The sequence below is a fragment of the Dermatophagoides farinae genome, chromosome 6 (genome assembly GCF_024713945.1).
Source record: "Dermatophagoides farinae isolate YC_2012a chromosome 6, ASM2471394v1, whole genome shotgun sequence".
Taxonomy (NCBI): Eukaryota; Metazoa; Arthropoda; class Arachnida; order Sarcoptiformes; family Pyroglyphidae; genus Dermatophagoides; species Dermatophagoides farinae.
The window spans coordinates 5,083,757-5,110,419 of NC_134682.1; the positions used below are offsets into that span (position 1 = coordinate 5,083,757).

Here is a 26,663-nt window from a genome sequence, read left to right on the forward strand (position 1 = left end):
AACGAAATCAAGTTTGAATAATTTCTCTTCATTCATTTATTATTGTTTTTCTTTTTGATTCGCGAATGTCGATTTGTTATTTGATTTGATTTAATTTTATTCATATTCAATTCATCGAAATCATCCTCAAATACCATACCATACCATTACATGAATTAAATGTAAACTTTCATTTTTTTTGCCCTCCATTATTCTCACACTTTCACAATCAAGTATTGAAATAATTATCTATATAAATCTCATTATCATTGAATGATTTCTTTTTTGGAAAATAAAAATTATTATTATTTGACATTGTGCTGGAATATTTGTTTCCATTTTCGAAATTGATACATTCTTTTGCTTATAATTAGAAAAATCGGCGAATACGACAATAATGCTGTCCATTCAGCAATGACAGTTGCTTTGAACCATTCGGCACCGGGTTTGTCTTCCGTCCATTTCATTCGGATGTTATTGTCGAAGAAAACCAACAAGGTTGATTCATGATGAAATAATGCAATCAATATAGTGGGCATAGTCACAATCCATGCGATAACTATTAAACACGTTACAATAGTCAATGTTAATGGTCGATTTTCAATGCGACCATAGTCATATAAGTTTTGGCATATATAAAGCTATTGAATGGAAAACAGTCTTAGTCATCGGTCATGATGATTGTGAACACAAACCTGATCAAATAGATAAATCAACGAGAATAAAACGCATATGACACCAATTGCATGTTCAATAAGATGATCATTACTTGGAAAATTTCCAATCAACATAAAGCCAAATGCTGTTATTATCATGCAAATAAAATAACGATAATTTCTGTCATTTAATTCGTTAATCAATTGTTTATTCATCACTATCATAGTCTGGGTTGTTGTTTTGCCATTTGTTATTGTACATTCATTATTATTATCGTCATCATCATTATCATTTTGATGATTCAATTTAAATTGTTGGAAAAGATGAAATTCCACTTGTTTACAGCGTAGATATGCTGTTATCACTAATAAAATGGCAACAGCATCAGCTGATTGTGAGAAATAACCACGGGCTGGCAGAACGGCACCAACATCACTTACCAATGATATTGGATAACTGTTACCAACAAATACAGCAGATATATAAGTCAATGGTAATGATGTGATTACAATTATGCCGACCAACAATGGTATAGTCCAAAAATAGGAATCATATTCATTGAGAATTCTGTTTATATCGATTATCCGTTTATTAAATTTGGTTGCCGACATTTTTGTTTGTATGCAAGAATTTCGTTTCCCTTTGAATATTTATACTCTGCTCAACGAACGTGCACCATAATTGATGCCAATGAATGATGAACAGTAACAAACAATTTGTCATTCCAAAGAGAAAAAAGGTAGGTGGAAAAAATTCATTTGTTTCTTTTGTTTTTCGTTTCATTTTCCATTTTGTCAATGTGCCAAAATCAATGTAAAAATGAGGAAACTGAATGTGTTCATTATCTTATCCTCCTAGTTTTTTTTTTCTTTCACACACTCACACACAGGATTGAATTTGATTGATTGATAATGTATTTATTGGTGTCTTTTTTATCGTGTGTTTTTCTATTCGATTCGAATATTTGCATTTTTAACCATTGAAGATGCAAATATCTGTTGATCATCGTTGAAAATTGTTTCTTAAAATACTAAATAATTTTATTGATCACAAGAAATTTAATTTGTGCAACAAAAATCAACCAAAAATAAATTCTAATACAAATGACTCATCGATTGATAACTACATGAATGATGATACACACAATGTTTCAGTAAACAATACGATTCCAGTGTTTGAACAATCGCATTCTATTTGCAAGAACTAATAATGTCGGTGAATAATTCATAATGACCACCCATTCCATTATGATACCGGTACGAAACCAAAGAAAACTTGGTGCATCACTCGGCCAATCTAAACGTAGATTCGCATCTAACCAAACAAACAATGAACCATGAACCCATAATGAAAGAAAAAATATCGCCGTCGTTAATGGCCAACCAATCGTTACCGTATACGTTACAATAGTCAATGTGATTGGTCGACTTTCGATTTGATCACATTCATAAAGTTTATTGGCAATAAATGTCTGAATGAGAAAAAAAGAAGAATTTACAACTTGCCGAATCAATTTCATTTCACGAATACTGTACCTGTGATATTAGGAATGGTATAGTGGTGAACATGAAAAAACAACCGACACCATGTTCATACAAATGATCGACACTATTGAAATTTCCTAATATTATAAAACCAATCGAACTCAGAATACAACAACAGAATGACTGATAATTTTTCTCATGTAAAATACGTATCATGTCCAAATTGTTTATTTGGCGATTTTCGGATCGTGGAATGATTCTGGTCAGATAATATTCCACTTGTTTGCTACGCAAATAACCGCTGATAGCGAAGAAAAAGGAAATCATGTCCAATGATTGAGAGAAATAACCGGCCACTGGTGATGCGGCACCAACATCACTGACCAACCAAACTAATGGATATCCTCGCGTATATGATGTTATTAAATAACTGCGTAATCACAGAAAATCACCAATTATCCATATCAATAAATCGATAACTTACCATGAAATCAATGTGATAAACAGCAGTAAGCCGCCTGTAAATGGAAATAACCATAAATTCGGTTCAAATCGTCGAATTAAACGTTCAAAATCGAAAAATTTACACGAATTTTCATTCATTTTTCTTTCCATTTCCCACCGACAGTTAGTTCGACGTTCTTTATTCTATTGAAGGGAAACAAATTTATACTTTGGCCAACTGCCAGCTGTACCCGAATTTATCCATCAATCAAAGATTTTTTCTTGTTTGTTGTTTTCTTGTTGAAATCCATGTAAAAAAAGTAATCAATTTTGATATGATTTTTTTAATTGATTGCTTGTCAAAAATATCCAACCGATGTCACATGATAGGCCTCGGATGTTTCGGCCGACAATAGATGGCGCAATGATTCTCTTTAAAAATAAATTAAGGTTATTGGACCTATGTATATGGTTTGCAAACCTGTTGATAATAAAAAAAATCTTTGATGACATAATAAAATTATAAAACTTTATCATCATCGTCATTATCGATTGAAGAAATACTAAAAATGACACAAAGTGACAGATGATTGTCAAAATTTTATTATTTTATCAGCTGAATGGAAAAAAGTGTCAAATGAGATCATTAAAAATTGTGGCAATAAATTTAAATTTAAATTTCTTCTTTTCATCTACAGATTTTCTAGTTATTTCTTAATTGTTCACTCATTTTCAGTGTCCATCTTTTTATTAAGACATTCTTTGATACTTTTCCTGTCTTATTCGCTGCTGCTATCGTTTTCATCCAGAAAAAAAACTATCAAGGTTAAGAGAAAAAGTTGGAAAACAGAAAGAAAACTATGCTTAAAAATCATTAAGATTTTTCAATACATTCAAGAAGAAAGAAAGAAAAATTGGTCAATTATAGCTATACAGGATGATCGATATATGTACCAGATACGTGGTACATACATGCAACTACTATATAATTTAAAAGATTTTTTTCGTCCATTTCTAATGGGCCAATCAATCTCTTTTCTCTTCAAAGGTTCATCATCGACAATAATAATGATGATGATGATGATGAACTCCACCTACTCAACATCCTTTATGACGATTTTTGTTTCATCCACTGGCATATAATATCATCACAATCTGATTGGATTTTAATCACTCAATCAATCACATAATATGAACACAAACAAACAAAATAAATAAACAACCTAACAACATTATTCGACACTATAATAATCATGGTCATCATCATCATCATACCAAATAATTTTCCTTTCAAACCAGATGAAAAGTCTGAAGAATTTTCGAATGGCCGTAGGGTCGTTGTTTTTGTTTCATGAAAAATTTTCGATTAACCCAAGCGAATTTTTTGTTTGAAATATCTTAATCAAAGCGAGAGAGAGAGAGAATATTTTTGCAAGTAATCGACAAAATGTCTGTTTTAGTTTTAGTTTTAGTTTTGATTTTATTTATTTATTCGGACAGAAGAAATGTCTGATATTTCTGTCGATAAATTCAAGTTTTTTTTATTTTTTGGGTGATGATTGACATTTATGTTGTGTTTAAATATTGCGACCCAATGATGATTGTTGGCGACGATAAGGTGGTTTTTGATTGTCGTCGCCCATCGATTGATTGGCCATCGTCATGTCATATCATTCTGATACACTGGATGTTTGTCTGAAAATTTTGTCATTTTTTTTTCTTCAAAAAGAATTTTCCAATTTATATGGACACTATTTTCATTTTTTTGTCAGTTTTTTTTCAAAACCTGTCATCATCATCCAAACCAATTTGAGTTTCAAGTTCAATTTCAAGTTTTTTTTCTTCAAAAAAGATAAACTGAATTTCTATTTAAGTGAAAATGAAATTTAATAATCACATTTGATTGGTTCAACTCATTTTCTATGAAAAAAATTATGTTTTTTTTCTCGTTTAAATTCAAACTGAAAAAGTGCTTGGTTTTGATGATGAACACGATGACCGCTCATCCGGGATGCTTGCAAAGAAAAAGAATTCTAATTGCTAATTGATCATAAGGTGTTGTCGTTGTCGGCAGCTTTTTATCCTTCTTTTCTCTTCTTGATTTAATTATAATATTTTTCACATTTAGATGCAACAATAATAAAAATAAAAAACTTTAATTAAGTTTTTCTCCAATTTTGTTGTAGTTTTGTTTTGTTTTCACCAAAAAATATAATTTGGCTCTAACCACACGATGTGTTCTGGTTTTCATCATTCAAGTTTTTCACATCTTTTCTTTGTTTCTTCGCTTGGTTGGTGTTAATTAGATTTTCACAATTCAATAGATGTTTTTTTCAGATTTTTTGGCATACAATTCTCGTGGTTAGTCTAAAGAATTCTAGTTGTTGTTGTCGTTTTGGGTCTGAATACAAATTTTAATCAACATAACAGGTTTTTAATTTCTTGATTTAATAAGTTTTTGCTTCGTTCGTTGTGTTGAACACAGGTGTCAACGGCATGACATAGAAAATGTCTTTCATGTATAAATCATCAAATCTATAGCAGCTCATCATCTGATCAGTTGTTGTTGTTTGACCATAAATTATAGACAACCATTAAGATTAAAAAATGTGAAATTAGATTGAGACGTCAATTTTTTGGCGTGAAGAATACACCTTGATAGATTCAAAAACATTGTCGTGCAATAAAAAAAAAACATGAGAATCAGAGAAATTGGAGAGAAAACATGAAAATGTTTCGCTTCGATAATGATAATGATTGGCCATTGATGATCAGATCGGAATTTGAAACACTGAACGTGAGTTTTTTAGTCATGCTCAATAATATAACGATGTTATGAGAATGTCTGTATGTGTGTGTGTGTGTGTGCACCCGAAAAAAACCATTTCACGAAAAGACAAAGGATGATTTTGATGTTCAAAATTCAAGGCTACCTTCAACCATTGTGAATGTGTGTTTGGTGCTTTTCAAATTTCATTTTCTTTTTACTTTTTTTTGACAAAATTCCATCCCATATTCTTTTCATTCAATGAATTTTCTCAATTTCATGGTCATAAATGTGAATATGTGATATTGGTTATCAAATTTACACCATTTCATTTGTGTGTCCGGTCGTATACACACTGTTGGTACTCTACAATTATGGTTTTATTTTTTGTTGTTGTTTGGTGAAATGTCTTCATCTTTTTCAAAATTCATGATTATGATTATTAGTTTTTTTCGAATGATGAAATCGGAAAATCATTGAAAAGAATCTGAGAATGTTTTTCTGTTTGACAAGCAACAGGTGTCCCTTCTGTGTGTGGAAGGAGAAAATCATGATCTTTGAATTTGAATTTGAGATGATGATACTCATGACATGATCATCATCATCATGAATGAATATGACGAGAACAAACGAAATAATAAATTCTTTTTTTTTCTATCGATCATGTTATGTTTATGACCGAACATCCTCATTTATAATAAATGATTGTCATTTTAAAATCCGATTACCATCCATTCATCTGAGTCTTGGTTCTCTCCATACATGTATCTATTCATTCATTCATTTCAAATTGAATATTGAAAAAAATAAAATAAAATAAAAAACATTCAATTTCAAGATTCGATTCAATTTTCGATGAGAAAAAAATCTTGGCCACTTCAAAAAATGAAAATGTCAACACCTATGACATTGCAATGATTGACAAACACACACACACATGCATGCATGACCCATCACATGAAGCACTTGACAATCAATCAATTCAAAAACGTCTTTATGGTCATTAAGTTGAAACATTTTCATTGCCTTGACCTTTCTTCTCAAGTTTCAAAATTGAGAGACCCTTGGCTCGGCCGTCCATTGAATGTGGCCAACTCAATAGTGTAATGGAAGAAAGAAAAAAATCCATTAGCCTTTCCATTTCGGTGATGTCTTTATATTTGATTTATCTCAAATGGCTTTGGCGACAAACTAAAAACATATACACGCACACACTGTTGATCATAATCAAAAATTTGTATGTTTGTGTTTTCTTTTCGTATGCAATTCATCATTTTTCCAGCCACACTGATGATGATGATGAATAATTCAACCTCGAAAGGTTATCAGGTAATTGAATCACACGGATATCGGTCGGTGTTGTTATCGGTAATTGCGATATATTTCTATCCTTTCTCTCTCTCTTCATCATCTCTTTTAGAAAAATATTGTAAATTTTTATAAAATTTTTCATTGTAGTAAAAAATTTATTCCTGGTTTGTTTCTGTTTTTTTCCAAAGAAAAAAACCCGTTTGACTTTTTGCCGACTGTTTTCTTTTCGTTTTTTTTGTTGATTCATTTTCGTGGATGTCGCACGAACGTATTCAGATCACAGTATTCTTCATTATTCAATTCAATTCAAAGACTTTTTCGTTAAGCGGATTTTTTCCATTTCGGAACCAAGGACAACAATGATGATGATGACGATGATGACAATGTAGATTTATGATGAAATATTTGAAGGAATTTTTTTATCGCTTCGTAAAGCTTGCCGGTCTGTCTTTCAGCTATTTAGTCAGTGTTAAGCAATTCATTGCTAGTCAATGTTTGATTTGGAAAATGGCCATTGTTTGGTTTGTTTGAAATGATTCACCAACATGAATGAATGAATGGTCCCTAAGGTCCCATTAACATTTGATTGTACAACCTAACGTGAACATAGAGTGAGAGAAATTTTTTGAACTTTTAAAAAGTTCTGGATGATTGACCCGAATGAATGGAAAAATGTACTTGTGTTTGTGAGGTGTGAAAGCTTGTAATTCTTATTTTCCTTTACGAAATGCGACTTTCATTATTACACTTTTACTATACTTGCTAATGAGAAGGATAATCGGTTTAACCTGAGGTCCACAAGATTCGATTCGATAAAAAAAACTTTTGACCCAGAAATGAATGAATAGCGAAAATATTTATAATTGACATGACCAATGAATCAAGCCTCAATCACATCCGAATGAATTGCGAGAGATAGAAGAAAAGAATTTTCCATTTTCCAATCAATGTAAACATAAGAAAAAAAATGATTGTCCATTCATTTTCGATTGGCGTTGATGGTCATAAATTTTTGGTTGTCAGAATAATAATGGCCCGTCTTCATCATCATATTTGTAATGACGTGAAATGAAATGAATTGTATTGTGTCTGTGTGGTTAGAAATCATTTTTCATTTTAGAAAAAAATATCGATATTCAAAAATGTTCAAACTTTGGAATATTCAAAATATTGAATTGGTATTCTGTAAAAACACACACACACACACACATGTATATACAAAACATTGCCCCCACTAATAGTACAAACAAATTTTGCATTTTTCGATAATGATTTGCTAAAAATAAGATTGTATTCGATGATGATGAATTATGACATATAATAATAACGATGATGAGATTCAGCAGCTATTTCTTGCTTGTGATGAAATGATATCCAGCTGCTAGAATCGTCGTCGTCGTAGTCGCCAATTCGCATCATCATCAGCAATGGATGAATTTTATCGGAAAAAAGTTTTTGTTTGAAAATTATAAATAAATTATTCTTGTTTTATGTTTTATTATTGTTGGATTGCTCTTTACACATTTTGTCAAACATTGCTTTAATATTCATTTTCAAAAATTTCCACGGTTCATACTGTGGATCATTTTGTATGATACGATTTTCAACAACATCCATTACCCGAACTAATTGTCCATTAATCGATACTTTATGAGTGGCTTGCACTTTATCATCTGGTTTTTTTATTACTTTCATTTCTAATTCTTCAACAACCGTGCCAATATCCGGTACACTGTATTGTAAACGTTTCAACTGAATCTTTTCTTGCAATGCATAACGTAATACATCCATAATGTTATTCGGTTGTTGTTTACCACCACCAATGTTTATCAATGCAGTGAATGGAGTTTTATGCTTTTTATTTGGCTGTTGTTGCTGTTGTTGTTGATTCATTTTGGTACCTATAATCACCAGATCATTTAGGATTGAAATTCAATATTGCAAATAATAAAGAAAATCAATGTTTATTGTTGTCAATCACTATTTGATTTGATTTGAATTCTAAATTCAAATCCAAATCTCTATAACAATGAAAAATTGTCAAAAAGTTGAATTATTATTATTATCGATTTAAATTTGATTTAAAAAAAATACAACAATAACAACAACAATGAACTTGTAATGTTGTGTTGTGTTGTTTCTACCTAGGAATCACACAGCTTTGTCATGCAAATGTATGGGAGACAAAATAACATGAACATATTGATGTCTTAATCATTTTATATGGTCTCCCATTCTTTCTTTCTTTCTTTTTTTGTGTTTGGATTTTTGTTGAACTTGAAATAACCGTTGTTTCGTTGTGTTTAAACATACAAAACAATTTGTCTTTGTCGTTGTCTGTTGTTATGTGATCTTGTGAGAAATAACAAATGTTATTTCTCAAAAGCAGAGGGAGAATAAATACAAAAACGACAACAACATTGTTCCTTGTGTATGTGAATTATTGTCATTTCATTTCTCTTTTTCTTTGGAATCTGAAACGGTTTTCTTTTGGCCGTTTGCGCTAGTCCATTTGCTGGGTACATTTCCATTTTTGAAACCATTAAAATTTCTATGAAAAAAAAAGAAAAATTCAAACGAGGTTTTTAGTGGTCTAACTTTTTATATCGCAAATTTCGCAGTGAAAAAAAAAACAAACTTGTGATGGTAGATGGATAGATATAAATAAATTACGATCCATTTCGAATTGATTCACTCTAAATTACTGTTTGCTAGCATTCGGCGAAACTTTATGAAAATCAATTTGGATATTATTCAAGCATCAAAAAAAAGTAAAATAAAATTCAATTCCTCAAGACAGTAGCCATCACTGTCTGTCTGTCGCGTTTAGAGATATTAATTCTCGAAAAAAATGAGAAAATGTTCATTTTTCCCACATGAGGATTTGAAATTTTTTTTCTAAAATTTCTTTTCATTCAATTAATATTGATGATGGAAAACATATGGCAAACCAAAACAACAACAACAACAACAAGTGCATCGTTGTTGTTGTTGTTGTTGTTGTTTTGTTATTTTTTATCCCTGCAAAGATTAACTCCAGTTCATTCACAAATGTTTTTGATTCAATGAAAATTCATTCATTCATCAAGTTTTCTTGGTTTATGGAGGATAAAAAAATGTTTTTGCATTTTTCACAAGAATTTAAACATTTCTGTTGGACTTTTGTTTGAGAAATCATTTTCTTAAAAATCTTAATGTAAACCTTGGTTGTTTATTCATCATCGATGGACTTTGCCAAAATTTGTATCCATTTGGTCATTCATTCTTTTCTGTTTTTTTTCCTTCAAATGTTTACAAACATAACATGAAATTTTTTTGTCTGTTTACATGTATAATTAGTATATATGACACAGCAGCAGTAACGATCATTTGGAATCAAATTTGAAAATAAAAATTTTCAATTTTTCAAAAAAATTCGAAATTTGAGACCAAGAGAGAGATAATTAATCAGGATTTAGGATTCATAAAAAGAGCTTCGAATCCTGATTAATGAATTGAATCTGATAATCTTGACCACCAGGACTATCACCGCCTTTATCATATCAGATAAAAGCGCCTACACAAGTAACAAACAACAAACAAAAATAGACAATGGACAATAGTCACAAAAAAACAGAGAAACTCATTTCTGGTTTAGTTTTTGTTTTGGGCGTTCAATTTCATTCTTGATTCATTGATTGTTTTTTTTTCAATTCATTTATGGTCATCATTGTAACATACAACATTTAGGCTTACTAGCAAAAAAAAAAGCCAGCAAGCAAGTCAGGCACAATTATCCGATTGGTAACCATTGAATTTCTTCATCCATCCATGGATGATGATGCTGATGATGATTGAACATTTTGGTTCATTTTAGAAAAAATATACTTTTTCTTCATCATCAAGAACAGATACAGCAGAAAAAACTTGAATGATAATTCAATTCGCGTTGTGTGTGGTCCGATTTTTTTCTATTTTTCTTTTTTTTTCTTTTTTTCTTCCTTTCATTCTTTCTTTCCATCATATCCATCTTTTCACAGTGTTTTTGTTGTTAGTTCATTTTATATAATACTGCGTAATACCTCACTCTCTCTCTCTCTCTCTCTGCCTATAATATACATCATCATCGTCATCATCTCTCAAATACGATTAACGATGGATGACTATGAGAATGTTTTTTTTTACAAAAATGTTTCCAATGTTTTGCGATTTGGTTTCAATTTTTTTTTTCTAATTTCATCATCGTCGTACAAGTCCAAAATGTAGAAATAATTGAAATTTTGAAATTTTTTCTCACTAAATTCAAATCCATCTTTTTTAGCATTCATTTCGAGAGATACAAATGAAATGGAAAATTAGAAAATTCAAATGATCCATGGATTTTTTAAAAGAAATGATGATGCGAATGATTTGCATCAAATTAAATTCTAGCTACCGCGGTGGTCGTTTTTTCTCTTTCTCTCGAATCGACAACCATTTATTTTGTGTGTGTTTATTTTTCAGCAGATTTGTATATATTAATATTTTACATCCAAGGATACAACCTGTGGCATGACATTTTTTTCGAGGTGTAAACTCTTTTTTCTTACTTGAATGTGAGACCTTTTTTTGGCCACAAGAATGGCACACGACCGAAAAATGAATCTCATGATGACAGGACAGAAAATTCATCAGGTGTGTAGACGATTATGATAATCAAGTAGAAAGCATAGGTCAACGTGAAAAAAATGTAAAAGTTCATTGCCAAGTTTTATTATTCATTTTTATTGGATTTATTTACAATTAAAAATAATAGTTTTTTGTGGAATAAATAAAAAAGGATCTGTGATAGTGTTGTTGGTGTATTTACAATGGTCCAAGATTTGTGTGATAATTATCTGATTATAAATAAATTGGCGATTGTGATCATTATCATCATCATTAATGGTAATTGAATCAAAGTTTGTCGAGGTTTCGATGATCGATTTGATTCGATAGCAACAGCACCACGTATTCGATCCAAGATTGAATCAATTCGATAACGATGATAATTACGATGATTCGAGCCACCGTTATTGTTCTTCTGATTATCAATGATTTTATGATGGTTGATTGATTCAATTTTATTGTGATTATCATCATCCAAATCGATCGGAATCATTGATGAATGCTGATGATGACTGTGATGATTGTGTTGGCGACCATAACAGAGACGTTCAGTGAAATATTTGACACGTCGACATGGAAAATTCTCGCTGCCATCACAATAACATGTACGTAATTTCATTGCTTTTTCTTGACGATCCAAAATGGAAAGACTATTATTACAACGGTATGCACATTTATATCCTTGAAATAATTGATGACAATTCAATTCATAATATTCCAATGCTGTACGGCATGGCTGATCACTGATACAAATCCAACGTGCTGTCGAACAGGATACAATTGTATCCTGTCTAATGGCTGACCATACGGATTTTCGACAAATTTCTAGACGTGATTTTGACATTTCGCAATATGGATTGCCATCACAATCACAATTCATCAGTTCTTTTCCTTCATCCGTTGATATCAAGCCGATTAATGCACGTTCACAACGTGGATCACATGTTTGTGTTCGACCAGCAATCAGATCGGTACATTCCATCATATAATTCTGTAATGCAAATCCACAACCATTTCTATTTATAAAAAAAAGAATCAATTAATCAATGAGATAGATAATTTGTGAAACAACAACAACAACAATCATGACGAAAATAAAACTTTGAATGTTTAATTTGTCTTGATTTTTTATTGTAATTCTTGAATCTGAACACACACACTCATGTACAAACAAAACGACCTGAAATAAATAAAAAACCTGCCATTCGCTCTGTTTCTTACTTGTATGTTGTCAATGCAAACAATTGAAATGAAGAAACAAAATCTTGACGAAGAATAACATCATCATGAAATCATAAACAACAACAATAAAAAAAAATCAAGAACAAACAAACATGAATGCCGACCAGAGAGAGAAAGAGAGAGGTCAGAGATCATCACATTTGTGACCTGAAAAAAAATTGTATCGAAAATTGGTTGTTATGATGTATACTCGGGTAATAAAAAAAATGAAAAATCCAAAAAATGACACAAAGATCCTATATCTTGAAATAAATGATGATGAAATCCATCCATCCATCGAAATGACATTCACGAAGGTCACATGTTTTCGGTTTGTTTATTGACATTTGACAAATACGCACACACACACACAGATGATTAGACCGATTATTTTGTTGTTTTATGATTTGCTAATGTACACACAAACAAGATGTTTGAATTTTTCACTTTTATGATGATTATATGATGATGAACATCAAATTACCAAATTTTAATCGTTTGGCTGAACAGTTTTTGATGTTTTTTTTTTACTTTTTCATCGAAATCTCACACCAACACACACACACACACACAGAGTGAGAGAATCCATTCTTACCTTAATGAACAATCAATTCGTGCTTTTTCACAAACAATTGCATCGATAGGTTTAATCATCATTAACGATGTTGTTAAATTGATAATAATGAGCAATAAAAATTTGATAGAAAAAGATTTAAATAGAAATCCATGATTAACCGGTGATAACAACATTTTGATGAATACTGTATACTGTTTTGTGTTTTTGTGGCTTTCAGTTCAATCAGATTTGTTTTTTTTTGTATTGAGAAATTCGTTACATTATTGTTGAACTGAACGAATTTAATTCACAAAAATGTTGATAAAGACATCAAACAACTTGAGATTTGATTCTTGACACATAGAGAAAGAAATTGTTTGAAACACAATTGAACAACATTGAAGATTGAATATTGATTTTTACTTGATCAACACACTGGTCTCTGTTCGGGAAACAACCAAAGTGATCGAAAACGAAGAGTGAAGATTTTCGTAAGAAATTTTGAAAAGAGAAAATCATTTACCATGAAAAAATCACTATTGCTGCCTGGCTTTTTTCGGTAAATGACGACGACGACGAAGAAGAAGAAAATTGAACTGAAAACAGGTCCTCTTCAACAACAACCAACAACCAACCATTCTATTATCTTCTCTTTTTTCTCGGTTTGATGATTTTCTGGATGATGGTGGTGGTGGTGGTGGTGGTGGTGGTGTAATACGAGAACATATACATAGATTGAGAGGGTGGAGCCCAAAAAATGGGTGGTGTTGTTGTTGTTGTTTTCGAATCAATCGGCCTAGTTTTTAGGTTGATCGATTTTTTTCAAAGTTTTTATATATGAAATTGACTTTTTTTTATTATCGATTATTGATCAAACAAAATCGGATTTTTTCTAATCTTTAATACGAGAATTAATTTCTTTTTTCTTTTCGTTCAATGATAATTTAATTCTGGAGAAAAATTTCAAAATTAAGACGTTCAAAACATTATTATAAATATGGATCACCAACAACTGAAAACTGATGATTTTTTTCCTTCGTGGACGTACCTTAAATTGGACTGCTGCTGTGATATGTGATTTTCCATTTTGTTGTTTTCAGTAATTTAGTTTTGCGTGATTGTTGGCCATCAAACAAACAAGCCAAGCAACCAAAGAAATGTTTTCATTTCCAAATGATTCGATAGTTGAAAATGCAAGAGAAACACGGTGTAAATTACCAATAAAGCCAGACGATCATGGTCAAAAAAATCGGCCATTTCGTCGCAATGCAAGACGACGACGTCGACTTGCCCACAGATGGTCATCATCATCATCATCATTTTCCTGCATTGCTCGATTTAACAACAGCAGAAAAAACCTATTTAATTTGGCTATTCATTTCGTTTCGTTTTTTTGGCGCGCAAAAAAAATATCCATACAACCAAAAGAAATTACCCTAAATAAAGTTGTCAGAATTCGATGATGATATGATTTTTTCCTTATTTATAGACGACAGACATAAAGTAGAGTTTTTCGTTGTTATTGAAGGTCATTCAAATGATGATTGTATAACATAATGGTCTTGCTGAGCGAGGTTGGTTATATCGGTATGAATGAAAATCCGTAGTAATTACCTATAGGTATGGCCCATTCTATTATGATCATCAGTCGAACAACGACGAATAAAAAGATTACCAAATACATACAACAATTGAATTGACTATCAAGCTATTCAAAAACAAAGGCTAACGACTTTAATATTACTGCCATCGATTTTTGATAAGATGGTTAAAATTTGGTGACATGTTCACTGTATTTATTTACATAATAATAGATTACTAGTAGATTATCAATCGATTTATCACATTTCAAAAAAAAAAAAATCAAACCCCGAGACTTTGCTGCCATCTATCGTATAAAATCATAAATGACAATGGCGCCACAAAAAATCAATGAATCGAAAAGAATAAATCAAAACAATCCTCGGGCCAACATTCGAAAAACGAAACCGGATATGAAAAACCATGCCGTTATGCTTAAACAATCTGAAAGAAACATACATTATTAGGACTCATACGGGTAGAGAATATGCAAGAAATACTTGATTGTCCGGTTGGAAATGATAATAAAGGACCCAATGGATAAAACAGATCATTGGATTGATTGCCATTGAAAATGATTACTGGTTGTCCACTAAATGTCCAATGAATGGTGAAAAATGCTATTGCTGATATTCCATACGAAACAGCGTACAATATCATTCGGGTTTTGGTCTGATAAATGAATTGCCGATTATCTATTTAATCAAATCAAATTCAAACGAATTAGAACACACGGTTATGTCGATCATTACTTGCTTTTATTTTTCAATTCATCGGTTATTTTGATCAATTTTCGTTGTATCTTTGAATATTTGGCAAATTCATCGGTCATATTTATTGAACCAAGTTCTTCTTTCAGATCGGACACTTGTCGTTTTAATGATTGTTCCATTTGACTATCCCACGTGAGTAGGTTTAATAACTGTAGTAAGTGTGACATTGAAATGAAAAATTAGTTTTTTCAGAGAAAATCGACTTACCAACGAAACTATAACTGGTATGAATGCACTGAATAGACTTGCCGAAGTGACTAGATAGAATAATGAAAGATTCGGTTCATTGTCATCATCGATATTCGATTTGATGATCGTCTGTGACGCATTAGCCATTGTAACTGCATCCATTCTGTATTGAATGTTGTATGTTCTATTGATGAGAGAAATTAATTGAATTTTTTCCAAACAATGAATTCAATTTTGAATTGAAAGAAAAATAAATACTCATCATCAAAACATTTGGCCTTATTATTATTTTTCTTGGACACCATTCATAAACGATAGGACCTGAAAAAAAGATCTTTTGAAATTTTTATGAAAAAAAAAACATTTAAAATTCAATCTCCAAACAAGATATAAACACAATAATGATGATTGCTAAACATATGAATTTTTTTCTCCCAAAGAAAAAAGCCAATCTAATCGATAATAATGCAGGCGTAAGCATAAAAAAAACTCAAAAGTTTTGCAAGATTAAAAAGATTTAAATTTATCCAATGTTCAAACAAAACCTGATCCTGTAACATTAGAGAAAAAATGTAAAACGTATGACATCTTCCTTTTTCCATTTAAATGATGAAAATTTCTTTTGAATTTAGCAACAATAACAAAGGGGCAATCTTTTCTTGTCGCAATAACACCCATAATGATCATCACCATAATGGATGATGATGGTTTTGAAATATTTATTTTAAAAAATGACGACATCTCGGATAAAGAAAAAGAAAGAGTTTCCAAATACACGGACATTGGTGTACCTTATATCGAATCATCATTTCAATATAAATTATCAATTAATTGCCTCAATCATTCCAAGACAGATGGACTTTTATCATCGCGATAATCATCTTCTTATTAAATTTAATAATTATAATTCTATCCGGCTGTAAATTGGATTTTAAAAAATTTGATGATTTACAGCTGGATTTTAAATTGAGGCAAAAAAGAAAAAAAATCAAACACGTGGTGCCATCACACAAAGTAGAATTAGAAAAAAAGGCCATCCATCCATACATTGATGCATGGATCACAAATTGATCAAATTTCAAATTCTGATGATCAAAAAACAAGTTTTTCACTACTAGTACAACTATAATTCACCACAACCAAAAATTCATTCACATTTCAATACTGCTAATAAATTCAGAAAAGAAATTTATTCTTTTGGTAGTGGTCTATATATATATAGTCATAGTTTATTTGTATCCCACCCACACAAAAACATTTCTTGTTTATTTTGTCTATGCTTCCCGTTCATGGCTGTCTGTCCAGATATATATCCTCTCTCTTTCCTCGCTAGCTAGGCCAAAATAACAAGATTTTTTCTCCCCCCACCACCTTAGTGTTCGAATTCATGCATTGAATTGGCAGAGCTCAATTTTGAAGTTTATTTTTCTTGTTTTTCTGTTAACGAGAGTTTGTTTTGCCTTTCGTCGTCGTCGTCGACGATATGTCTGTTTTATTAATGTTGTTTTTGTTGTGTTGACCTGAGCACTGCTAAAAAACAAAAAACAAAAAAAGATAAAAAATCATTCATCGTCGACAAAATCTAATCTAATAATTTTTATTTTCATTTATTCGATTTGGCGCTTTGTCTTTGTATTTGCTCGTTGAAGAAGGGTTGTTGTTGATAAAGAAGAATTCTTCATGAATGTATATGTGACGTGTGAACAACAACAACAATCCATGGTATATTTGATACAGACGAATTTTTGAACAAGATTCACACTGTGTGTAAAGTTCTTAGATTCAATGTGATTCTTTGAAGATTTTTCCTCATTTGATGATTTCGAGCAGCAAAAAAGGTGTTTTCCATCCTCTTCATTGTTAATTTTGTGTGAAGTATCTTTGTGTATGTTTTTTTATATTTGAGTTTTTCATTGAAAATCATCCCAGATACTTGACGTGCCATTGTTACCAGGTTTTTATCTGTAAAAATAAAGATTATATAGATTACCAATCATTAAATTTATAACATTTGACATCATTTACAATATTAGAGACCTGATTGATTCCCAAACAACCATATAATCAGTATAATGATACATTATAAATTACAATGGCAATGTTGATGACGAGGAAGAAGAGAAATTTCGTTCAAAAAATTGATCATTTTTTATTATCAAATCATCATCTTTATTCAAAAAACTTTAATAATTTATTATCGATATCGATAACTGATCATTTGATTTTCAACAACAAACAAATGTTATGACACACTTTTGGTTTTAATTTAACCATCTAAATAATTTCTTTAAAAATGTGGACGTTATTCAATTCATCAACATCAAAGTTTCAACAACAAAATGATAATTATAAATCTTGTGATGATGATTATCTAATAAATTCACATTCAAATTCATTGGAAATTATTATCATGCCCATCACTACCACTAACAACAGCAGCAGCAACAACAACAACAACAACAGTAGCAGCAAGAAAAGCTATAAACACCATCTAATATTCGGTTATTCGAATCGAATCAATAGAATAATTGGAATCAAAAATAATAATAATGGTGGATGGCTTTCAATATTAATATCATTGATAATGATTTGTGCCTTTGTACATTATAGAATATTGTATTGTCATTGTCTTTCAATTCATCATAATAATAGCAATGTAAATATTAATAATCTGCCCAATTCACCAAATCAACGATCTCAATCAACATTATTAGATGATATTAATGAACGATATGATCATGATCCATCATTGTTACATCAAAACAATCATCATCACCGTTCAAAACGATTATTTAGTGATCAATTTGTTGTACGAATTCATGGTGGTGATGAATTTGCTAGGCAATTGGCCAATGATCATGATTTTACCTATCTAGGACATGTAAGTTTCTTTCTCTATTTTTGTCGTCTTTATTTTTTTTCTTGGTTTTTATCCAAAATGATGATGATGAAACGGATTTCCTTAAATTAATCCAATTAAATTTAATTGGATTGATTTTTAATGAAAAATATTTAATGATATCTGATTATATCTGGCCATGAATGATGGTGATGCTTTTCAATTATTATTACATACACGGAGGTTAAAAACACACACACAGGATTGTCCGGATTTGTTTTTTCCATTTCAAAATGAAGAGAAATGGAGAAAAAATATTAACTTTGATCGATGCCCTCCATATGGATAGATGGATGGGATGGTCAGATATATCTTGAATCTAGGTTACTATTTAATCACTCAAACAGTGAATGTGAGAGCAAGTGAGAAATGAATAAAGTGTGTGTGTGTGTGTGTGTGTTTCCTCATTTTGACCATTTTTTCAATTCTTGATTTCTCTGAAAACCAATCAATTTTTTGCATTGTTTTCTTTTGTTTTGATTCATAAAAAAACGTTGATTTTATTGATTGCAATTTCTGTTTGTCGTCATCATTGGTTGATGACTTTTATGACTAATAAAAACTCATTTCAATGATTGCTATACTTCCGATTCTTGTTTGTTGATTGACTGATTGATTACAACAAACACATTTGCCATATGGTGGCCACTCTACGTATTACATGTTGCGTATTTTTGTATGAATGAATGAAATAATAATCAGAAACACACATCGTATTGAATCATTCTTAGGCAACAAAGACGTACGTACACATGCACATCATCATCATCATCATCATCGATAATTCAAGTTTTTGAAATTATAAATTATGCTATTGAAGTGAAAAAAGACGATTGTAACGATTCATTTCGTCATGTGCAAGCTGCAATAAAAATATAATATGTGCAAACACATTGCACACCACCTGGATTACCTATTTGAATTTGTTTGTTTCTTTTCTAAGAAATGAGATAAATCCAGTTGTTGATGATTTATTTAAATTCATTATCATCTGGCTAGATTTTAGCATTCGATTAACAATGGCTAATGATCGATAATCGGCTTTCTTCTCAATCTGTAATTGTCTCTGAGATTCCGCTATTTACTTGCTCTCTGATGACCTTGTTTGTCTCACAATGTGGTTATTTATAGAATTTTTCTCTTTTTAAAAAATAAAATTTTGTCTTTCAAAATCATCTGATTCTTTGGATGTTTTGTTTTTCTAGTTTTTTTTTGACAATTTGCCAAGAAAATCGACAAAACAAAACTTATCAAGTGAAATGAATAAAAAAAAATATTTGAGTGTTTACCAATCATAAGATGTTTTTAAATCACAAGGGTATGAAAATTCCGTAGAAATTCTTGGCCAAATCCTTTTTTTGTCTATCTATATCTATAAATAGAATATTCATGTGAAATCAACGTTTGTTTTTGTCAAAAAACAATTACAATTACAATAGATATTTACTATTTAATAAAATAATAATAAAAAGAATTCTATTTTGAAAATTTGACTTGATTGATTTTTTTTCGTCCAATCTTTGATCCATTAATAACATGAAAAATCAAACTTTTTTTCTCTCTCTCCCTCTGTGTCATGTTAATGATATGGAACAAATGGAAATTAATTTTGAACGGAAAATAAAGGGTGAAAATGGAACGTGAAAATGATTGAAATTGGCTGCCATTCTAAACCACTTTATCAATAGCAGCGATGATGATGATGATTTTGTTTGCTAATAATAGCCACATGAAACACGAAACCCACTGTCAATCAGTTTCAAATTTTTTTTACAAAATAAGATTTGTTTTTCCAGTTTGTTCTGATTTTTTTCCAAAACGAAAATGCTAAATCGATCGATCGATAATTTCGACGAAAAAGGGGGAGCTATTTTAGAATAAATTTCACAGCCAATATGTAGGAAAATACTTAATTCGGTTATGGTTCGATTCACACACACACATCGATTGATTGATATAATCGAACAATTTCTGTTTTTATTACCACCTGATGATGATGATGTTTGACAGGTATGAAAATTATTATTTTTTCCTTACACGTTGATTTAGCCCGTTCATTTTCATTCATGACTTTTTTGTGGATTTTTTTCCTTTTTTTATCGATCACACGATGATTTGTTGTCGTTGTGTTGTTGCATATATTTGTCAAAATCAATTTATTTGTTACCAAGAAGAGCATTTATGGAATTTTCCCATACTAAACAAAGCAATCTTTGTTGCTGTCACATTCATCATTCAATGGAAAGGAAAAACTCTAGAGTCTAGATGATAAGATCATGTGATTAGGTAATTGATCTTGTGATTAAAAATAGTCCTTATCACGAAAAAATGCCTGATATTTCCGTCATAATTCATTTATATTTATCGATAGATAATGAATATTCTTGATGACCATGACACAAACTAATCCATTATTATACTATGGCTCAATCATTTGACTTTATTGACATTGTTATGACATTAATCCATATATTAATATTAATATTAATTCTTCTGTCTTTATTTCTTTCATTGTAATGAATAGATAATCGATGATTATTATCATTTAATGCATCGAAAAGTAGCAAAAAGATCGGCTGAATTATATCCAAGTGACAATAATAATCATGAGCCAACATCATCATTTCATCACCATCCATCGGTATTATCGATCGAACAGCAACCACTCAATCATCGTACGAAAAGAGATTTCATATCGAATACACATCTAAACCTGAACACAGCACATTCAGTATCGAATTCACATCGTTTAGATGTGGTACCTTATTATATGAGGCCACCACTACCAGCACAACCTCCATGTGAAAATAATTTACCGCTTTTACCATTTCCATTTGATCATAATGAATTTGTTCAAGGTGGTAAACGTGTTCGATTTGATGATCCACAATGGCCACGAATGTGGTATCTGAATCGTGGCAATAATCTTGATATGGACGTGGTTGAAGCATGGGAGAAAAATATCACCGGTAAAGGTGTTGTCGTTACCATTTTAGATGATGGCCTTGAAAAAGATCATCCCGATTTAGTAACGAATTATGATCCAGATGCAAGTTATGATGTCAATGGATTCGATAATGATCCAATGCCACGTTATGATATCATCGATTCAAATCGTCATGGAACTCGTTGTGCTGGAGAAGTGGCAGCCAATGCTAATAACAGTGTATGTGCAGTAGGTGTTGCATTCGATGCCAAAGTTGGTGGTATTCGAATGTTAGATGGTGATGTTACCGATGCTGTTGAAGCACGATCATTGGGCTATAATCCACAACATATACACATCTATTCGGCATCCTGGGGACCGGATGATGATGGTCGTACGGTCGATGGCCCTGGAAAAATGGCCGTAAAAGCATTTGAAAATGGTATCCGTAATGGCCGTAATGGAAAAGGATCGATTTTCGTTTGGGCATCCGGAAATGGTGGTCGTGAAAAAGATAATTGTAATTGTGATGGCTATACAAATTCTATATGGACATTATCGATTAGTTCGGCAACGGAAAAAGGATCAATACCATGGTATTCAGAAGCATGTTCAGCAACATTGGCCAGTACATATAGTAGTGGATCATTCGGTGAACGACAAATTGTGACAACCGATCTTCATCATGGTTGTACATCATCACATACGGGAACATCAGCATCGGCACCACTAGCAGCTGGAATTTGTGCTCTTGCATTAGAGGCAAAGTATGAATGTTTATTTTTTCTTTGCAATTATTATTATTGAAATTGAAATTAAATTTTTTCTCTCTAGCAATAATCTAACATGGCGTGATATGCAACATATCGTAGTGTTATCTGCAAAACGTAAAAATTTAGAAGGAAATTGGATGGAAAATGGTGTTGGATTGAATGTTAGCCATTGGTTTGGTTACGGTCTGATCAATGCAAGTGCTATGGTTGATTATGCCCGTGAATGGGTTCCAGTACCGGAACAAACAAAATGTATATTCAAAGGGAAAGTAAATGAATTATCCAAAGCCAAGTAAGTCCATCATCATAATGTCAATGATGAAGACACACACGCACATATAGTCTGGATTAGAATGTTTGAAGTTTTCTTTTTTTCCTCTGACAAAAGTCAACACATAAAAGCATTTCCTTGATTCCAGATGTTTAATTTTGTTTTGTTTGGCTTCAATTATCAAGTTAACTGTTAATTGTTGTTATTATTTTGTGCTCGTGTTTCCTGTGTGTTCTTTTTTCTCCCCTTTTTTGATTCACGATTTCCCTTCTCTCTACACACCACATTGACATTGTTTATTCGATAATGATTGGTTGGTTAATTTCATTGCTCAATTAATTTTTTTCTTTGTTGTTTTTTTCTGATCCAGAAACACATTATCATATGCCTTGAATGTAAGTTTGTGGTTTCATTATCATATATCATATCATTATTATCATTTTCCTTGTTTCCATCATTTTGATAAAATAGGTAACCTGCAATGAATTAATGTATATGGAACATGTACAAGTTGTTGTTAATCTAACCACACCAAAGCGTGGTGATATTGAAATCGAAATACGTTCACCTGCTGGTACACGATCAACTTTATTAACGAAACGACCGAAAGATAATTCCGTACTCGGTTTCTCTAATTGGCCATTTATGACCGTACATTTTTGGGGAGAATCACCAAATGGTCAATGGACATTATACATTAATAGTACAGGAAGACATAGTATGTGCATATTGATTGATTTTCATTCTAATCATAATTTCTAATCTATAATTTTAGATAATACATTGTTACATGGTTGGAAATTAATAATGCACGGTACACGTGAATTTCCATTTGGAAAATCATATTATCCAAAACGTTCAAAGCCACAATTATTATTGAATGATAAAAAGACAGTTATCAATGACTTTGCTAATAATCAAATCGATATGCATCCATCACCATCACGTTATGCAAATCGTATGATCAATAATAATGGTAGTGGTGGACCAATAAATAGATTTACATGTAAGTAACAAATCCATCTTTTCCATTTCCTTGATTTCTTAACTTTATTATTGACAAATACAAACCCCTATAACAACAATGGCTTCATTATAAACACATATTAACCCATGTTTCATCATTTAATGTATCAAGTCTGAACTTTCTTTTTTGTTAATCTCTTATTGTTTGTCTTGTTGTTGATTTTTTGAAAAAAATCTAATTTGGCTATTATCATTTGTATCCAATACCTTTTTTCTCGTCTTCTTCCTATTCGATACACGTCAATCAATTGAAAAGATCATTTTGCAACAAATAGCTGGTCGTATTCAATTCAAACACCAAAATCATTTTCATCATCATTATCATCAACCACAACATATCATCAACAGCTACAAAGTCGAACCAAATGATATAATGATACACATATACATAATCTGCATGCTTTGCCCACCCCACTAAATGATGATAATGATGATGATGATGATTGAATTCAATGGATTATATGCATGTACCAATCACCAATATTGATGACATCTTGACTTTTTTCCTCTATTTTCTTTAATCTAATCCTTTTCGATTCATTTTTTCATCATATATCCAGTTTTCGGCAACAACAACAACAATAATGGCCGAATATATAACCATAGTCGTACATTCAATAATGGTCGATTAACAATAATTGGTGAACCGGATCGTGGTGGTGGTGGTGGTGTTGTTGACCATAAACAACAAAATGAACGGCAACAAATACCATTTATACCGAAACAAATTCAATCCAATCCACATTCATTACGTGGTCAATCATCATCAGTATCGTCCGGTTACGATCCTTTTTCGTCATCTTCAAAAAAGATTGAGCTTTCTATTGGCTGCCATATAATGATAATGATAATGATGATGATGATGACATTATCATCGATAATGATGAAATTATTATAATGGCTATGAATACAACATGTGCCTTTTACTCTGAAATGTCTCTCTCTTTGGTCGTCTTCATTTCAATTTCAATGAAGCCCCAAATACTTGTGATTTTTTTCCAGACTTATTATTATTATTATTATTATATATGACATGTATTGACTTTTCTTTATTTAATTTAATTCTTTCATCCAATTATGTATTCAATTGTAGAATTGGATAACTTGTATATACATACAATCCATAAATTTAATTTAACTTAATTTAAAATGAATTTAGAAATTTTTTTGTTGAAAAAAATATTATTATTATTACTTTGATCATGAATTCAAAATGGCCATGTGTTCATTAAGTTTGTTGGCCAATTGATCACGGCTACGATCATGATGTTTTTTCGAAATCATTGGATATCTGTGATTGTGTCATGAAAAGATTATTGATTGTGTGAAAAAAACATTTATTCATTTTGAAAATGAACTTACGTTGTAATAAAAGATGAATCTGGTTCAAGTATAAAATTAATTTCGACCATAGATCCAGTACGTATGGTCAATCTATTCAATATTTGTTCATAGTCGGCAATTTTCTAATGAAAGAAGCATACATTGACATTATTAATAATCACTAGTCAAAAACACACTGCTAACCTTGAATTTATCAATTATATCGATCATTTTCAATGGTTTTTGATGGGCAAAATGCCATAATAAATATTCACGAGCAGCAATCATTCGTTTCATTAACAATTGTCGCGAATCACCATCATGAATGGTATCATATTTATATAGAAGATGACTTTTGATGACCCAATTGCCATTGATCAAATAGCAGATACTTTGTAATGTATTCAATAATTTGGAATGATGATCCAAACTATTCGAATGGAATAACATGATCATTTCAGCGAAACGTATTACCTGTACTTTACGCAATAGTATTTCCACTTTCAGTTCAACCAATTCGATACGATTTATATCACAAATATTGATTTTACTCAGAAACCAATATGGACAATTGATCAATTCCATTACGGAGCTTTGTGCACGATTAATATTAGTTTTGATTGTTGTTGATAACATTCGCGAAGATTGTTGTTGTTGGCCACCATTATCATTGACATTCGAATTATATCGTCTTGCCGACATCGATGTGAATAATTGTTCGAAAAATTTTCTCACCATTTCTGGATCATTCATTCGAGTTAAAGGTTTGTATAGATGACTTTTCATTTCGATACGCAACTGATCATGTTTATTACGTGTTGGATGTGGTATTTTGAAACAATCCTGGAAAATTAAATTCTGTGAATCAACAGAGTTACTATCACGATTTTTTTCATCCAAATGACTCAATGTATGCAACGAATTAATCGGTAGGAAATAGGCTTTTCCTGTTTCTCTGGAAAATTTCACAGCAAACGATATACGACGCAGATTAAGCTGAGATTCTTTGGTTGTAAAAATGTTCATTGAAGATGAACGCTGATTCTGTTGTGATTTGGGTGTGATTTTGAGCTCTTTGGAATCGGTTCGAATGCTTATGTTACAAGAGGGAGAAATGTTGCTCGATGATCGATGTTTATCCTTGCCAATCACATTACTTAGTCCGGCCAATGCAAATGTTTTGATCTTATTACTCGGATCCAATCGAACAATATTATACTATTTATAATATAACAAACATGAAACCATCAATCATCATTTTCAAACATCAAACAAAAGTAAAACAAATTTACCGAAGCAACGATAATATCGTTGTTAATGATTGGCTCTTCTTCTTCATGATCCACTGGCTCTTCCTTCACTTTGTCTTGATTGAGCTGAATCATTATTGATGATGGAAAATTTAAATTTTCAAAACAAAGCAAACAAATCAATCAGCATCAAAAAGAATCACATGTCGATTATTCTAGAAAATTCATTGCGACATCTAGTGGTATTGAATCGAGTTTAAAATTAGAATTTCATATCAATGACAATGACTGGTTTTGGCTGGTTTTATCCATATATTCAATCAATTGTTTAACATTGTATCAACTATCTTGGCTGATACCCTTCTAGGTTTTTTCAATGCATATGCAATAAAATTAAAATAAAATCCACGATTCAAATGAATTGAAAGGAAGAAGAATTTTTTCTCAATCCCTTGATGAGATGATGGCAATAAATTTATGTGCCAATATCTATGATGAAGGGAAAGCAAAATAATGTACATTTGTTGTTGTTGTTGTTGTTAATATATTACAATAGCAATCATCATCATCCCGATTATCATTGCATTTTCATTGGAAAAGTATATTG

The 26,663-nt window shown here is 31.1% G+C and overlaps 7 protein-coding genes across 8 annotated transcripts; 1 reads left to right on the top strand and 6 right to left on the bottom strand.

Annotated features, from left to right (window-relative positions):
* Positions 1-7: 7 nt before the first annotated feature.
* Positions 8-1,247, bottom strand: LOC124493893 (uncharacterized). The gene is made up of 2 exons (XM_047057008.2): positions 675-1,247; positions 8-620 (listed from the first exon to the last, which is right to left on the bottom strand). The coding sequence occupies exons 1-2, from the start codon at positions 1,245-1,247 to the stop codon at positions 285-287; spliced, it is 909 nt and encodes a 302-aa protein (XP_046912964.1). The 3' UTR covers positions 8-284.
* On the top strand, positions 813-24,881 carry LOC124493877 (furin-like protease kpc-1). Of its 2 annotated transcripts, XM_075732168.1 has the most exons (8): positions 16,989-17,542; positions 17,622-18,469; positions 21,012-22,180; positions 22,248-22,478; positions 22,828-22,852; positions 22,929-23,175; positions 23,233-23,463; positions 24,044-24,881. In XM_075732168.1, the coding sequence occupies exons 2-8, from the start codon at positions 17,882-17,884 to the stop codon at positions 24,379-24,381; spliced, it is 2,829 nt and encodes a 942-aa protein (XP_075588283.1). In that variant the 5' UTR covers positions 16,989-17,542; positions 17,622-17,881; the 3' UTR covers positions 24,382-24,881. The 2 variants fall into 2 exon arrangements, with proteins under 2 accessions (XP_075588284.1, XP_075588283.1); XM_075732169.1 differs by lacking the exons at positions 16,989-17,542; positions 17,622-18,469 and adding an exon at positions 813-1,375.
* LOC124493894 (uncharacterized) lies at positions 1,655-2,991 on the bottom strand. Its single transcript, XM_047057010.2, has 3 exons — positions 2,605-2,991; positions 2,172-2,550; positions 1,655-2,107 (listed from the first exon to the last, which is right to left on the bottom strand). The coding sequence occupies exons 1-3, from the start codon at positions 2,733-2,735 to the stop codon at positions 1,787-1,789; spliced, it is 831 nt and encodes a 276-aa protein (XP_046912966.1). The 5' UTR covers positions 2,736-2,991; the 3' UTR covers positions 1,655-1,786.
* On the bottom strand, positions 8,131-8,763 carry LOC124493796 (uncharacterized). Its single transcript, XM_047056897.2, has one exon. It carries the CDS (start codon positions 8,533-8,535, stop codon positions 8,131-8,133), a length of 405 nt encoding a protein of 134 aa, XP_046912853.1. The 5' UTR covers positions 8,536-8,763.
* On the bottom strand, positions 11,364-13,643 carry LOC124493891 (growth arrest-specific protein 1). Its single transcript, XM_047057006.2, has 2 exons — positions 13,085-13,643; positions 11,364-12,284 (listed from the first exon to the last, which is right to left on the bottom strand). The coding sequence occupies exons 1-2, from the start codon at positions 13,237-13,239 to the stop codon at positions 11,495-11,497; spliced, it is 945 nt and encodes a 314-aa protein (XP_046912962.2). The 5' UTR covers positions 13,240-13,643; the 3' UTR covers positions 11,364-11,494.
* Positions 14,757-16,477, bottom strand: LOC124493897 (guided entry of tail-anchored proteins factor 1). The gene is made up of 5 exons (XM_047057013.2): positions 15,847-16,477; positions 15,607-15,772; positions 15,383-15,548; positions 15,127-15,321; positions 14,757-15,070 (listed from the first exon to the last, which is right to left on the bottom strand). The coding sequence occupies exons 1-5, from the start codon at positions 15,891-15,893 to the stop codon at positions 14,997-14,999; spliced, it is 648 nt and encodes a 215-aa protein (XP_046912969.1). The 5' UTR covers positions 15,894-16,477; the 3' UTR covers positions 14,757-14,996.
* Polr3E (RNA polymerase III subunit E) lies at positions 24,566-26,323 on the bottom strand. Its single transcript, XM_047057004.2, has 4 exons — positions 26,099-26,323; positions 25,011-26,024; positions 24,846-24,949; positions 24,566-24,774 (listed from the first exon to the last, which is right to left on the bottom strand). Exons 1-4 carry the CDS (start codon positions 26,189-26,191, stop codon positions 24,684-24,686), a joined length of 1,302 nt encoding a protein of 433 aa, XP_046912960.2. The 5' UTR covers positions 26,192-26,323; the 3' UTR covers positions 24,566-24,683.
* Between the last annotated feature and the right edge of the window lie 340 nt (positions 26,324-26,663).